Below are 16,624 nucleotides of genomic sequence, written 5' to 3'. Positions count from 1 at the left end.
ATTCGGTTCAGTTTGGTTCAGATTTTACGTTATTTCAGGATTGGGGTCCGAAATTCAATTTGGTTCGGGGTTTCGGATTCGTCCGAAATCCTAATTATCGTTAGTTTCGGATGGAAACTAGTTTCCGAACGAATATTCATTGCGACTACCACAGAAAACCCATATACAGACTTTAATACTAAAGCTGAATCTCCTAGACCCAAATGGCATTTGGGAGTCCGAATTTCTGAACACAATTTGGGAGCTCCAGAAAGCAATACGGGTCTGAGAGCCATATACGTATACATACATGATATTAAAGCTGAGGCTTCCAGACCCGAATGGCATTCGAGATCTCCCGAATGCTATTCGGAAATTAGGACTCCATTCGGGTCTCGGAGCATCAGCTTTAGTATTTTATAGATATAATTAGTATTCTGTATTACGAATTCATATTTGTTGCGGCAACATTGGGAGCCATATATACATGAAAACTAAAGCTGAGGCTCCCAGAATTCGGGTTCAGACCCTTTCGGATGCATTAAACCGAAAAACACATCTCACTAGCCAGAAAAGTCACATGTCTAATTCAGTTTAGTTTTTAAAGGAAATTCAGACGGGATCCGAAATTCGGAAACGGAAATTCAGATTCAAGCACATTCGGATGCATTTGGATTCAGAAATACGGATGTAGGAGGGTCCTCTCCCATCTGGACCCTCTGGTAACTAGGGGGGACTTGGGCTGAGATGGGACTTGTTGGTACTGTGGGTCTAGCTTACTTAGTGTAGATCCCGCTACTGACCCGGAGCTTATACTGTGCCTCTGCCGGGATGCTACAGTGTTTATTTGTGGGTCCATTTATCTCTTGCCTATGGTACCTGTGATCCACACTATTTTGTGTTTCTATGTACTTGTTTTTTTTTACTGTATTGATTTTGTATGCACTTATGTTTGTTTGATTTTATTATTTTTGTTGATTTTTATTTTCTGTCTTGTGTTCAAAACAATAAAAACTTACCTGTTAAAAACAAGAAATTCAGATGTGTCAGAATTTCGCAAAATTTTTACACATTTTGATTCAGAATCGAAACGAATCGCACATGTCTACTTCTAAAACTAGATGGCTTTCCCTCAGAGCCTCAGAATAATAATAGAACATTTATGTGAAACTTTCTAGCACTTTCATCTTTTTTACTTCTAATCCCCGGCTGCTTAGTGACCGGCTATGTGCTGAGAGTCATCTCTGTCCATGACGTTGCTTACCTTTGGTCCAGCAGGTCCTGAGGGACCCTACAAAAGAACAAGGCAAGAATACAAATATTCATAATTACATATTTAAAAACCATGATATGTACATACAGATATACAGGATGGACATCTAGAAAATACTCACAGGGGGTCCTTGCTGACCTGGCTCTCCTGGGGTACCCTGCAAGAACATAACACACAATGAATATGTCCCATTGCTGCGTTGTAATCACAGATCGGTGATGGGTATTTATTAAGCCAGGAGCAGAGTCAACCAGTCATATCGGGAAATTTGCAAGAGAGGGTTCCCGGATTGTGGTATTGGTGCCCAATTTACACTGTTGCATTTTACAGTTTTAACAATTTGTGCTTAAAACTGAATAAAGTACAAGGATCAGATTTTGCTTTGCTGCAGCACGGCTCTGGACTAGAAGAGGAGTCTCTATGTCAAGTAATAGTACATGTCTTTTCCTCTGCACTGTCTCTCTGCTTCCTGGTTAATAACTCTCCATCTATTATTTCAGAGACAAGTCCTTTTTGTCCAAGTGTTTTTAGGGAAGGGCTCTCTTAGTATGTATTGTCCCACAGCAGCCAATCACACTTTGTCCTTTGTTGGAGCAATCCAATATCTCATCGGTTGCTGTAAGGCAATGCTGTCATAGACAGAGCTGCCCTCTGACACTGGGGGGCTCATTCAGTACAAGGAGCAAAGTGCTGGGTTCAAAGCGCATTACCCATAGCAACTATTCAGAATTCCTCTTGGACTGGTCAGGCTTCAGCATTTCTGATTGGTTACTATGGGTTACTACACTTTGCATTTATGCGTTTGTCTCCTTGGTCTAATTTAAAGTGTATCCAAAGCCAAAACGTTTGTCTTCACTTTGAATAGTGAAGGGGAGGACTAAAACCGCTGTCAGGTTTTTTTTGTTTTTTTTTTTGCCATTTGTGTCTCTTCTATACTTCCTGCCCTATAAACTGACCAGGAAGTGAGGAGATACCTTTCAAATGTACTCAGAAAATTGTCTACAGAACAAGTGTCCCTAATGGAAAATGTTCCCACTATATGCCTGTTCTGGTGGCTCAATCTTCTGTATTTATCCATCATTTGTATTCCCTGTGATCAGGACAAATAGAGAATCTTTAGAATGGGAACACACACAGCAATAAAAACCTGATATACATTTAGATACATTTAGATACATTTAAATACATTTAGATATATGTAAACTGCTTTTACTCAGCATACAACCAGATATCATACAGCCTTATATATATTTCTGACAGTGTTACATTGTAGCGACTATACAGCAACATTGACTGTATGTACAGTCGTTCAGTATACATAAATTGAAAACAGATACTTCTACTTGGTGTGTAAAGGTGCAATTAATTTTACTCCTAGTTCAGAGGCTTTAATGTTTGTCCTCATTAACAGAGAATATTTAACAGGGCTGGTTAAAGTGCCCCAACAAGATCCATACAACATGCACTGATTAGAACAGAGGGTCGGTAAAGAGTTAGTACCAGGGAACATGTTTAGGTTTAGGTAAACCTGTCATGAGAGATATATGGAGGCTACATAACAGCCAGGCAGCATGCATGTTTCAGAAGGAGAGGTCAGTAATTGCAGCTGCCATGTTTCTTTCATGACAGGTTCCCAGCGCATTGGCTCAGTGGGTAGCACTTCTTCAGAACTTCAAATCCAACTTTGGCCAGGACACTCCCTGCATGGAGTTTGCATGTACTTCCTATGCTTGGGAAGTTTCCCCCAGATTCCTCCCAAGACATGTATGTATGACCTTAGATTGTAAGCTCCTTGAGGGCAGGAGCTGATGTTAATGAATAGTATACAATTGACTGTGCTAATAATACATTGACAGATAAAGCATTGATAAAGCATTGTGGATGGAAGACCCTGGCTGACGGGTACCAATTTATTATAGTTCCATCTGTGAATTTTTTATGGAACCTGGAAAATCCTTCAATTCTTTGTTTTTCTTTTCAAAATTAACAAATACCTTTATACCATTACTTAAAATGAATTGCACCTTGTACCAAGATGTAATGAGACTCCAACCTTACCGTACAGTGCTTTGCCATATGCCATGCCCAGAACAAGCTCAACTTGCTTTACATTGCAGCCTTAAAATGTTTAGATTTAAGAGAACCTGTCTCGGCCTAAAATGTTTCTAAGGTAAAGACTGTACTGCAGTGCACCCGACTTGTACTGCATGAAAGTAAAGCATGTTAGCCTTCAAACTGAGGCCCCTCTACAGCCTCCTTGGCTCCTAGTCTCAGGTTGTACATGTGGCCTGGCAATCTGTCTATTTCAGATTAGGCCCTATCCCTCCCAGAGCTAAGCCCCATTGAAAGTCCAAATGCCTTTATTGGGCAGGCACTTGGGTTTCATGGTTGAACTTTGGGCTGGGGAGCTTGGGTGGAAGTCAGGGCCCTATGCACAGGGCCTAGGATCCAACAAGGCTCATCAGGGACACAAAGATCGACTCAACTACTAAAACAGGTACTTGCAAGCACCTGCACTATAGATCTGTATTACTTTAGTTCAGGTCATTACTTTAAGACCAGGTTATGTACAATTTGTACACTTCTTCAGCACATAAACAAAAATCTTCAATCAGCAGTCCTTCAGCAGGGACTAATCAATTAGATATTGATAAAAGTGTTATAATTTTTTTTAGCCCACATGCAATAAACCATATTACTGGCTCTTTGTTGCCGGGACAGTCGATATTTTCAACTATGCGGGTTTGTACACTAATCATACCGAAGAACCCGTACTGGTCATGCCCTGACTCTCAGCTTTTGCTATTTGTTGCCGTAAGGACCACATCTTCTGCAGTTCAACTACAATGGTGCACTTGTAAAAAAAAAAATGAATCACCTTTTCTAAGGAAGGAAAATTATCTTCCAATGATGAATTGCTATTTAGCATTGAAGCTGTAAAGCATAGTTGGGTCTTGCTGTAACAACTTTGTGTTCATGAAGTTCTCACAATGTAAAAGCAAACAAGCCACATGCAAACTGAGCACCTACCGGTCGTCCGAGAACTCCTGGGAAGCCCGGCATGCCCTGCGGATATATTTAATTAAAGCTAAATCATTAGTAGAAGCAAAGATGAGTTAACCACAACCCGGGTCAATCTTTACAAGTGACCGTGCAATGTTACAGACCAAATGTACCAGCCAGGTAATGCGCACAAAGCCAATGTGAGGGCTCCAACAACCGACTCAAACCAAAGGGCCAGACTACGGCCTGAAGGGTGAGGGTTTACTTACAGCTAGGCCAGGAAGCCCGCTTTTGCCATTCTCGCCCTATAATGAATGGAATGGATACACAACAGGAAGGAATCAAACAGGTCACAGTTGCTTTGAGGGCATCTAAACTTTCATTTCATTTTACTGTAACAATGGTGAACAATAAAGGATAAATGTATCAAATGTTTTCTGTCTATGTTTTAAGAAGGTGTTAGTGAGTCTGCTTTCAGAATTCCCCATGGTGTTAAAGAGGTTTTCTGTCTTACAAAACTAGCAACTAGTGTGCCGTTATTGTATAGAATTCTGTATTACTAGAAAAAGTCAGTGTTCAGAGTTCAGTAGTCTGGGTAATGTAACGTATAGTGCACCACTTTAGGGTATGTAGTGTATAGCAAAACATAAAGGCTGCAGTGGTCTACTGCATGTAGCAAACCAAAAAGCTTAAAATGATCTGTAGCATGTATGTACAACACAATGTACAGAGTGCAGCGGTCCAAGTATTGTAATATGCATGGTATATGGGATGCAGTGGTCTCTAGTATGTAAGGTACAGCACTCTGTACAGGGTGCAGAAATGCAGAGTATGTCATGTAAAGCATGGTGTACAAGATCCAGAGTATGTAATGTACAGCACATTGCACAAGCTACACAGAGTAGTGCTATGTAAAACTGTAGCCGCGGTATTTATCATCTTGCATGGGAGACAACTACAAAAAAAATAAGGTTAGTATGCCATTAATATCTTCACAAATGTTGCAGTAAATATAACTCAAGAGTCTGCAACGCCTAATACAATCTGACTCCAAATGCAGAGTCAAATGATTTGACTGAAATAGAGAGATGTGAGCAATTGCACCTAACGATCATTTGTTATCAGTCCTACTCAGTTCTAAAAATTGCCGTATTCATTAATTTACGGGATTTAGTTAACGTGTGTGTGTCTATATATATATATATATCTATATATATATAGATGCAGAGGCATATCTATGGTAAATAGTGCCTATGGAAAGACACACACATACACAGTACAGCTTTTGGGCTCAAGGTACAGGAATGCTTACACTACCCACTTCCTCTGCCTGGCTCTACATGACATTGCATGATGTCAACAGTCAGCACCCGGCATAGGAAATGAGTAGCGTAGCTTCCTTTCCCCAACTCTTTGTTTATATGTGCGTTGTCTGTCACTGCAGGTCTGGACTAATGGGACATCTGAATAGGGCACAACTTATCTAAAGGGGCAAAAAACGCAACTGTCCCAGAGTGTCCTAGAACCCCACCTAAAGTAAAGCCGAGGGCACGTGCCCTGCCTGCCATACCCTACATATGCCACTGTATAGATATAAAACAGTCCAGAAAACATCTGTGTACTGGAGATCCAAGAATAAATGACCAATTTTGCCTGGGTGGTGGATTATGATGAATCTTTTGACAATTGTCACTTCTATGGGCTTCCTAATTTTCTTGTGCTGGTTATTAACCAGCAGGTGGAATCCTGCTTCCAGATAGTGAATTGATCCTCTTATTTCCATTATATGATCCATGACTGAATGAGTGATGTAAGCAGAGTAGTTATTTATACATAGTAAGTATTTGCTAGATACATTTTTGCTCATTTGTTTGTCCATGGAGTGTTCGTATCAATTCTTCTATTAGCCTGTTGACTCTCTAATGGGTGTTTTGCAGATACCTAAAGGTCCTGATAAAAAATTAATAAAAACTGATAACTGGGAGTGTGAGAGATGTGGTGAGTATACATTTTGACTATCTTTGCTCTTTTTTACCTTTGTGGATTTTGTGTGAAGGTTTGTAGGTAATGGTTCATGTTTCGGGTATTTAAATTGGACCCAAGCAAGAACTGGTCATGGTGGAAACAATTTTTGGACTGAAATAGGCCTTACTGAGAATTTCACTTTTTGGAAGGGATAATGGGAATAGTGGAAGTAATAGGAAGAAATTGTTTAAATTGGGTTGATGAAAGAGGAAACTATTTTCTGGTATTGGTGTGCTGGTGGAAAGTCAAATACGCTGATCTTGAATCGATAAAGAAAACTGTGACATCACATACCGGTTTTCCTTCGGGCCCTGCCAACCCTCTCTCTCCGGTGGCACCCTAGAAGAAGAATGCCATAAAGTTAGTCTGCCATAGGTAATACATATCTGTGAACACATATAATGGTTATCTATAACTTAAATCTACTTTGGTAAATCTTTATCATCCTCTAACTCTTGAGGGTCATTGTTTCTTCTTCAACCTGGTCTCCTAGTGAACATTACCACACCCCCTACAAGCAACCCCAAGTGGGCTCCCTACTGAAGGCCACCAAGGAACCTCCCCTGCCTATAAGTTTGCATAGCAGGCACTCCCTATGAAATCTTGACTACAATTTTCAGCTGGTGTGCATATACTGAGAAGTTTTATATTCTGGGAGAGGTTCATTAAGGCACTTTGTTCATACTTGCATTTAAAGTGAATCTGTGTTTTGGCAATGCAGATCAAAGCAACAGGTTCACTTTAATGCAGACCTTTCCAGTAGCACTTACTGACCCTTTGCTCCCCTGATACTCCATTCAGCAAGAAAAGGAAGCCCGGTGTCATCCCAGTCAGATCTCAAATGACTGAAGACTATCTACACATTTCCAAGTTATAGCACTGGACCACTCATCAAGCTCCAGCTGGGGCAAGGGCTCCTAGCACCAAGGCAAAAGTGCCCCCCTTCCCTAATGTACTGTGAACTACTTCAGCAGCAAAGGTTGCAGGTGGCCCAAGGGTACCGACTCTTCTGCCTATCCCTGGGCCTGGCCCTTCTGTCACATGACATTAAGGGAAGTGAGTCACATGTTCACCATGCCCAAAGGTTTTCAAACTGTAGGCATCATTAAACCATGCTATGAAATGCTTACCGGCTGCCCGTCTCTGCCCTTATCTCCAGGGTCACCTTTGTCTCCTTTTGGCCCACCAGCTCCCTAGAAAAAAATTAAAACAGAAGCAAGGTTGGTTTTGTTTCCCAAAATTGGTTCCAAAAGAGGGAACAGAACCAATCGAAAGAGAAGATAAAGGGATATGTAATGGATAGGTTTAATGTAGATGTTTTATTATTGTTATTATTAATAATAATAATAATTTTTTTTTCTTAGTAATTCCAGAAAAAGAGAACTCTTAGAAGAAGCATATTTGTAGTCCTTGAATCCCTCACCATCTCTGTAGGCAATCGCAACTCTGCCTCCTCATACATGCCGGCCTGTGACTGGACTCTGAGGCTGCACCTCACTACATGAAATATGACAATGTTTCAGCTGCAGATACTGGAAACTACCTTTGTTCCTTACTTTCAGAAGCCAGGCACTGCAATACTATAGTTATCCTGATCTGACATTTTTCTTCAGGTGCAGTTAATAATGTGAACTGGATAAAAAATGGATTTTGGGTTATCACCAGTGATAACTTTATAAACAGCATGCCATTTGCATGGCACTAGCCCCCCTAGATGGCAAAGACGAATATAGGAATTTTCTGTACTTGTCAGCACCATCTAGGAGCACTAGTACAGTGCGGATGGCATCCACCCGGCTATGAGCTGGGCAGAACTTTTATAAATGAAGCCCTTAGTATTTTTTGGCAGTGAAAATACATCAAGAGTCAGGAAATCCAAACTCTGATCCTCCTCTTCAGAAGATATCACTTGACAAAATGCCTGGGCTATTTGTTCACATGACAGACACAAAAGTGATGGAGAAGTAGAATTTTCTTAAGGAAAGGTGAATGTTTAAGTCTTTCCATTACTCTTTATTTATCCATCCCAGAAAGAGGTAGATTTAGGCCCTTGTCACTGTTCTAATTATGGCCCTGGTGAGACCTCACCAGGGACAGGATGACTGGAATGTGCAAGGGGATACTTCTTGCTTGTATGTTTGGCTCCTTCGCTGGCTGGATCAGAGTGGCGTTGCTCTCTCACTGCCGAAAATGCTGTATGGTTGAAGTTGCCATCAAGAAAGCGACGTTTTTTTCATCCATCGGGCAAGAGAGCAACACATGGAAGTACTGCCCTGCTGAGTCCTCCATAGCAATCCTACCCCGGGCGAGTTCCCAACAGTTACAGAATCGCAAGGGTGATATTAGCCTAATATAGACAATGAAAAAAATAATGTAGCCAGTTCTACATGTACAGTAGCCCCTGTGGGGGAAGATTTAAGCTGAACTCCAGAATAAGTAAATATTGTCTAAATACAAGATGTGTGTTCTTCCTTGAATCTTGGTGAGGTTTGTGTATTTCTTCTAGATCTGTGCAGTAATCCAGTTTGATACTTGGAGCCTCCTGTAATAAAGACCGCTCACTGCTGCTCTCTCTCCTTGTGCAGGGTGACTGGTCTTGTCTCTGCCCCCTCCTGTTTCCTGCAGTGGGTGGGGTCTGCTGGGTCCATCCCACAGCTTTGCTCTCTGCACAGGCTATGTACAGCACACTGATGATGTCAATGCTAATTTTCAAGGTAATATTTGGGTTTGCAAAGGCATATGGTGCACACAAAGTGGATTTATATCCCTTGTGGCTGTTGAGGAATATATTTTATTGAACGTTTTTGTGCCCAGAGTTCAACTTCATGGGCAAGAGAAAAGTAAGGAGTCAAAGTCAACTCAGTCAACGCAGTTGGTAGAGGACCTCTCTGCAGACTTACTACTACAACCAGACCTTATCGCCTTTGGGTCCTCTCCCTCCATCTTCTCCTGGGTCTCCCTGTCAACAGAAAAACACAGAACATGTTACTGATTGCCCACTCTCTATATGATTATAAAGCTATTATGTTCCATTCTTGTATATGCTAATGCTGAAAAGTGACATTTTATTTTATGACAAGTGTACTGACCACGCTCCCTTTCGGTCCCGGCAATCCTCTTTCTCCAGGAAGTCCAGTGGCAATCATTTCTATAACTTCCCCCTAATGGAAGAAGAAGATACAATGTGAATACCTTCATTGTGATAAACAATGTGACAAAACCAAAAAACTCCTAAAACATATGGCGCACAAACGACTGATATTACAAGCTGGATACTGTGTATTCCCAAAGTCAAAACATGTTGTAAACACACACGGGCTCCTCCAACTCTCAGAGTTGGAGGAGCCTGTGTGTGTTTACAGCATGTTTTGACTTCGGGAATAAACAGTATCCAGGTTGTGAAATCAGTCATTTGTGCCCCAATTGTTTCTGTGAGAACCAGTATCAAGCTGCAGTGAGCCCCTTTTTTTGGCTGCACGACAAGAGGGATGGGGCTGTGTGACCTTACTTACCTTGGGGCCTTGAGGTCCAATCGGTCCCCGCTGACCATCTTTACCCTACAAAAAAGAAATACGTATTTCACAAGTCATAGCACATATCAAATACGATTATCATTAGAGTTAAGATAGACTTTTGAATGCAATGTTCACTTATTTTTCAGAGTTCAGTTCAAAGTTCAGAAATAGAAAGAAAGCTATCGGAACAGAGACATGACCATAGATTTCCAACCCTCATAGAAAACATCGACCACAAACATTCTGAATAAACTGACAAGATATGGTCAACACTTGATCATTTAAAGGGAATTATCAGATCTACCATTGCAGAGGTGTTTCAGGATTTGCATATGGAGGTCCTGACAGAGTCTAAATTGTTCAATTATAGCCCATTTAATATTAGGTTTGCAGTCTCCTACATAACGCTTTATATTTCGGTTACATTTTTCTTTATCCACGGATACAAAGAGATAATATGATAATTAGCGTGTAACTTACATTCTCTCCGTGTTCCCCCTTTTCTCCTCTTGTTCCCTGAAACGTAAACACATATGTAAGAGATGGGAGAACTGATGTTTTAATGGTAAGTTCAATTATTGGACAATTTGAAGACAATTATGAAGTCAAAGTCAATAGCTAACAATCATATCGCTATCAATGAAATTAAATCGCTATCAATAGCTAACAGATACAGTAACAATAATCAATGCGACTGTCATGGGGCTTTGTCATCTTTTAAATTTGGTTGTTTACCTTATCTCCTGGTTTTCCTTGCTCTCCTGGTTCTCCTGCTCTACCGGGTACTCCTGGGATTCCAGGTTTTCCAGAGTCTCCTGGTGGCCCTGGAGGACCTTCTGGGCCTCTTTCTCCAATAGCTCGCCCAGTTGGGCCCTGGGGTCCTGTTTCGCCTTGGTCACCCTTGTCTCCCTTTTGGCCTCTCTCTCCAGGAAATCCAATTGTGCCCTAGGACAATAAAGACATTTATCACCCATACACTACACTCATCACTCATGTCATCACGAAGGGCACAAGCAAAAAGACCACTATCCTTTGTTAGCCATGGTCTGCCTTAAACCTGAACCTCAAGCAAACAGGTAAATGGATGATTGAAATGCATATTTGACAAGAGTGGTTTTTCAACATAGAGATAATACTTCTAAATTCTATGATATATGGACGAGATGGTTACACAGATCGGTACTATCTACCTCCAGTGGCAGATGAGGCGGGCGATAGATCTGTAGCTGGTGTGTAATAGATGGGGATTGTATTTCTGATGATACGATATTATATAGGAGGAGGTATATGGGCTTCTTGTAGACATTACATTTGGTCTATAGGCAGAGGATAATGATGTCATGTAGGGGTGACAGGATGCCCCGGTGGGGGAGCAGTGACCTGAGAGGGGCTATGCTGTAGGCTTCAGGACCTTCTATTGTTTTTCTGTATGTGTGTGTCGTTTTCTCTTTTAAATGCATATTTGCTCTCGATACCTTGTTTATTTGTTGCATTGCATGCTGAAGGCAATGTGTTCTTGTAATATGTTTAAAAATCTTAATAAAAAATACATGATTAAAAAAAAAAGAAATGCATATATGACAGCTGCTTTACCTGTATTTCTGTCTTCGATGTAGTAACGAATACAGAGGTGCATTCATTGGTGTCTTTTATATCTGCCTGGAGTTCAATTTTAAGAGGTTATTCCCCTTGATGATGAAATGACAAGCCCCTTTGGCCTCTTAGCAGTGACAGTATCAGACCAAGGAACCCCCTCATTGTTCCTCACTGGTGATACACAAGCCCTTACAATGGAAAGCTACATCAGTTACAGGTTTCTATTTAAACTGAGAAGGATCAAATCCAAATGGACAGAGAGGGGATGAACATTTGAGATATTATATCCTCACTTTCACAATGCAGATCCAACTCTGACACTATTCCATGTACGAAGCATTGTAGGACACTTCATAGCTACCACTGACCCAGCACTGCTTAATGGCACAGCTAGGTCCTGACCCAGGAACTCCACCTTCTTGATGCACACAGATCCTCAAACATTGTCTTTCTCATAGTAAATGTAGCAGGATCTCTGGATACATACATCTCTACCAGGTGCTCCTTTATCTCCAGCCTCTCCTGGCTCTCCTTTCATTCTCCGCTGGCCAGTAGCTCCAGAGCCATCCTCATACAACTCAGAGACATCTTTCAGGGCAGAAATCTGTGAAAAATGAACAAGAGTTTAAGGAAGGGACAGTCAGTAAATGCCCCATCTGGCTGATGACGAGCTTGTGGGGCTTAAGAGATGGAAATAGTTGCAAACACACACACGAAGTAATAAAAATAAAATGACAGAACTGCAGATAGAACATTCATAGTCTATGTACCCAGCAACTGTAGGAAATACTTAAAGGCTAAAAAAATCTGCAAATTTTGTTAGTTTTTGGAACTTTAATGGAGCCAGTAAATGATAGCAACTGTTATTAGTGGACCTCAGGGTGCAATGCTCTGGCAGATTTACCTCCCATTCCTAACCATACTCAGGTACAGACATTCAGTAACATGGTTGGGAGGAAAAATGAATCCACTTGTGGTTTCACCATTCACAGATCCTGTCAAAGCATCTGTGAATGGATGACATGACTACATGGCAGAGCCTAATAATATAGAGCCATTTGTTTCCAAACTTGGAGGGCTTTTTGATACCTTTAGTCCCATCTCACCAAAATCTGGGTTGGTACATTGTCTTGTTGACTTCTAAACCCTACTCCATAGAAGCCATGGTTTCCATATACTGCACTGATGATGGACAACTAGTATGCAGATTGGAATAAATGGCTCTATAACATTAGGATATCTTGGTACTATACACCAGCAGTTCCGGATGTGCATTTGGCTGAAGGGGTATAAAGGAATGATTTGCAAGGCTCCGCCCACTGTGATGACATGAGGAATAATCCTCTTATTTTTGGGATATGTGATGGAATGAGACATGTGAATATCTTCTGTTCTAAGAAGGCTTTACTGTGCTATACAATGAATCGGTTGGAGGACTTCTTGATTCCTTTAGTCCTTTCTCACCATAACCTGTATAGTAATCCTGTCTCATAATTTTGCTCTGATATACATTTTAGTAAAATGGCCTCCAGCATATCAACATCCTCTATGTGGCCTTCAACAGTGTGGTGTCAGATTAGAAATACTACTGGGATTCTCAACGCTGGTGATAAGCTCTCAATGTGGGATACTGTTTTTTTTTTCTGGGTTCTGATTTCTTTTTTGAGGAATTCTGATTCCTTCTGAAATCCTCAAAATGTAAAAAATATGGCACAGAATAGTTTTTTATTTTATTTACCTTGATTCCTAAGAGGCCAAGTGATTTCTCCACATTCTGGAAAAAAAAACAACAAAAAAACAGGTTATCAGAAATCGTCAATGAATGAACATTGTATCTACAGTTTATAGTGTAATCTATAGTGACATGGCTACTATGATATTAGTAGGGGAGTGTCTGATTACTGTCTGTGCTGGCCTAGCTCATCTGCCCCACCCTTCACCTCCCTATTGTTATGTAGCTGCTAGGGTGGGACTGCAGGGCAATACTATAGAGTGTCCATTAAATAACCGCTCTGAGTCTGTTGGGACTGCTGACCTCACACCCAAGATGGCGTCGCACAGCAGAAGTCTCAGGGCATTTGGATGTATTTTATTGGTAAATAACATACATAAACTGCATCAAATGCTTATTTTTATGGGAAGATTTTTGTTAAAATGAATGATCTGGAGAGAGGTTCTCTTTAAAACAGACCAAGGAAAGATAACAAACAAACCTGGGCATTTGGTTTACAACATCAGCTCTAGATTTAGCCACGGTGCTGTAAAAGTCCTTGCTTGGACTTTAATACTTACTGCGGCGCTTCCAGGTTCACCCTTCAGTCCAAATTCACCAGGTCTCCCCTGTTCAGAAAAGAGTAACACAGGTTTGTGAATGTGCCTTCAGAGCAGTCTGCCATTAAAGTATAACCACATGTACAAAGCCTAATGAGACAGCCAATCGAAAGGTCTGAGAGTTCAAAAACTTTTATTATTGATATAGTTTCACAATAGGAGGACAACACAGAACAGCCTAGGAATAAGCTGGGAAGCCAAGAGTGTTCTTGAGAATTTCCCTTCTGACATCCACCCAAATTTAAAAGTTACATTTTGGAATGAGACTCTGATTGAGATGGGTTGGATTGAGATTCTGATACATGGACACTTAGATAAATATGTTAATGTAAATTTCCAGCATCTCTTTGTGTCACAAATACTGTTGGAAAATCTCTAGAATTAAAGAAGTATCCCGAGTCAAACCAAAGGACTTTAATATCAATTTATGCCATGCGTTGATTATATTAAGCTGCATAGGAAATGACGTACATACCTGTTCACCTCTAGGCCCCATCTCTCCACGGTCTCCCTAGAAAATAAATAATATAATTTAAAATAATAAATGACTTGTACAAAGTGAAAAAATCTAGTTGTAACACTCACACCTGAACCACATGGCCAAAAGTTTGTGGACACCTGACCATCATACCTACATGAGCATCTTGGACATCCCATTCTGAAACCATGGCATTAATATAGAGTTGCTTAATATAGAGTTGCTATAATAGCCTCCAATTTTTGGGAAGGCTTTCTTCTAGATTTTGGAGGGTGTCTATGGGAAATTTTGCCCATTCAACCAAAAGAGCATTTGTGAGGTCAGGAAGTAATGTTGGATGAGAAGACCTGACTCACCAACAGCATTCCAATTCATCCCAAAGGTGTTCAGTAAGGTTGAGGTCAGGGCTCTGTACAGGACACTCAAGGTCCTCCACATCGAACTCAACAAACCATGACTTTATGAAGCTGGCTTTGTGCAGGGGAAAGTCATGTTGGAACAGAAAACGGCCTTTACCAAGAGGACCTTCAGACCATAAGGTTGGAAGCGCACAATTGTCTAAAATGTCTTTGTATGTTGTAGCATTAACAGTACCCTTCAATAGAGACACCTGAACACAGTCAAACGGAGAGGTGACCACATATGGTACATAAAGTGATCCTTTTTTTCCTCAGCCTCTGTTTTGTTTTGTTTTTTTGTAAGTAATGTAATGATATTGCAAAACAACAATAAATGTATAAGGTCTTCTTATGAGGGCCGATGCAGTCCCAGGATCGCTCAGTCGTGCACAATTGCAGAGAGCGGCCCCATTTATTTCAATGGGGGACATCCACGCGGCAATCGCAAAAAAAGGGTACATGTACCTTTTTCTTGCAATACTGGACACGTGGCTGTTTAGGCCTCGATCGTGTTTGGTTGCAGGGGCGGAATCACGGCGGGAAAACGCGCCATCCACCTGGGGCGACTGGGGTTCCATTAGAATATAATGGCACTACAGCATTATTGTCAGTGATGGGCGACTCTGTGACCGCACGGTATCATGCACAATTGCCACGCGGTCAAGGATCGCCCAGGTGTGAATCTGGCCTAAAGGTTCTTATACGGTTGTTTCAGTTCTAAGTTTTTGGCAGTGCATGATATCTACAATACAGATTACAAATGGCTTGAACTTACAGTGGATGAAGCATACCTTAGATCCTGGGATCCCAGCTATCCCTGGAATTCCCTATGAAAAGAAAAAAAGTTACTGGCAAATGTAAACAGAGAACAGTTTCAATTGTTTCATTTTCAATGTGTTGCAGCAGTTGTTTTAGATGTTAGTGTCTGAAGAGTTTGAAGCTTCCCTTCAGTCTTGCATAGTCGTGGAGGATCCTTTCCTGGACTGAAACTTTTATTCACTAGATTTCAGTTCTTTCAATCATGGAGGCTCAGCATCACATGTGGCCAATACCTAGGGAAGTCTGCATGGAAAGACAGCCTGTCTAGGAATGGCCACCTCCTCCAGACTGACACTTGCCCATAAAAATAATTTTGATATTTACTTAACTTCTTCCAAGTGCCATCCCACTGCTTGCATCAGGGTTATGGGCTCTTCAGAGAAGCACTAAGGCAGGGTGCATTGATGTATTTAGGAAGCTACGTGCAGCACCTGCCGACCCCTCCCATCAACCATGGATTACACAGTATACAGTAGCACAGACAGAGAAGAAGACCTCACCTGTCCTGGAGGACCAATTGGCCCTGGCTGTCCGGGAATGCCTGGTGGCCCAGGGGGGCCTGTTAGCCCAGAGTCTCCTAGAGCACCTTTGGATCCATCACGACCCTGGTGGAGAAAAGAGTACGTTTAACAATCCTTCAATAGGATCTTACCCAGCCCACTGAGCGGCAGTGGTCACACACTAAAGTATCTAAAGCCCTCGTTTCGAGTGTTGCCTGATGGAGAGAATTGCAAATAACACTTATATAGGTATCCAGTTTACAGCCTCTGTTTTCAAAGGGAACCTTTAGTATTTTAAAAAAAAAAACTGAACTAGGGCCACCAAAATTAACAAACCAATATTGACCCAACCGCCATCCCTAAGAAATCTCTATCTCATTTTCCAAAAATAAAAGTTCTGACATACTAGTACTTACCTTATTTCGTGGTCCCACCTCAGCTGGCATCTTAGTCCTATGATCTTCAGTGCTGCAATGTGGTTGGGTACTTTTAGCAGCGACCACAACATCCCATCCTGGTGGCAAGGTTTAGGAGCAATGATGTAGACTGAAGGAATAACCCCGACCATTGGACGATATTGTTGTTGCTCACAGAGATTTACCAAATTGCTGGAAACCTGCACTACAACCTGTCCAATCTTTCCCTTTTATCAATGAGACGAGAGTAGCACAGTGTTATCCGTGACTGTGCAGTTTGATTCTGTCAGG

General features: G+C 41.3%; 1 protein-coding gene across 1 annotated transcript in view; it reads right to left on the bottom strand.

Annotated features, from left to right (window-relative positions):
* Positions 1 to 16,624, bottom strand: part of LOC108797962 (collagen alpha-1(VII) chain-like) — a 168,515-nt gene that overhangs the window by 40,098 nt on the left and 111,793 nt on the right. The window contains exons 66-81 of the mRNA XM_018569650.1: positions 15,918 to 16,022; positions 15,390 to 15,425; positions 14,198 to 14,233; positions 13,684 to 13,731; positions 13,130 to 13,165; positions 11,879 to 11,995; positions 10,531 to 10,740; positions 10,276 to 10,311; positions 9,793 to 9,837; positions 9,370 to 9,441; positions 9,195 to 9,239; positions 7,411 to 7,473; positions 6,575 to 6,619; positions 4,283 to 4,318; positions 1,374 to 1,409; positions 1,244 to 1,270 (exon numbers count right to left, since the gene is read on the bottom strand). Coding sequence (XP_018425152.1) covers positions 1,244 to 1,270; positions 1,374 to 1,409; positions 4,283 to 4,318; positions 6,575 to 6,619; positions 7,411 to 7,473; positions 9,195 to 9,239; positions 9,370 to 9,441; positions 9,793 to 9,837; positions 10,276 to 10,311; positions 10,531 to 10,740; positions 11,879 to 11,995; positions 13,130 to 13,165; positions 13,684 to 13,731; positions 14,198 to 14,233; positions 15,390 to 15,425; positions 15,918 to 16,022 — 993 coding nt within the window. The remainder of the gene's footprint in view (positions 1 to 1,243; positions 1,271 to 1,373; positions 1,410 to 4,282; positions 4,319 to 6,574; positions 6,620 to 7,410; positions 7,474 to 9,194; positions 9,240 to 9,369; positions 9,442 to 9,792; positions 9,838 to 10,275; positions 10,312 to 10,530; positions 10,741 to 11,878; positions 11,996 to 13,129; positions 13,166 to 13,683; positions 13,732 to 14,197; positions 14,234 to 15,389; positions 15,426 to 15,917; positions 16,023 to 16,624) is intronic.

This window comes from Nanorana parkeri, unplaced genomic scaffold, assembly GCF_000935625.1.
Source record: "Nanorana parkeri isolate BGI_ZX_2015 unplaced genomic scaffold, ASM93562v1 scaffold1372, whole genome shotgun sequence".
NCBI classification, from domain to species: domain Eukaryota; kingdom Metazoa; phylum Chordata; class Amphibia; order Anura; family Dicroglossidae; genus Nanorana; species Nanorana parkeri.
Note: the sequence above shows the minus strand (reverse complement) of the source record. Positions and strands in the feature narration are given on the sequence as shown.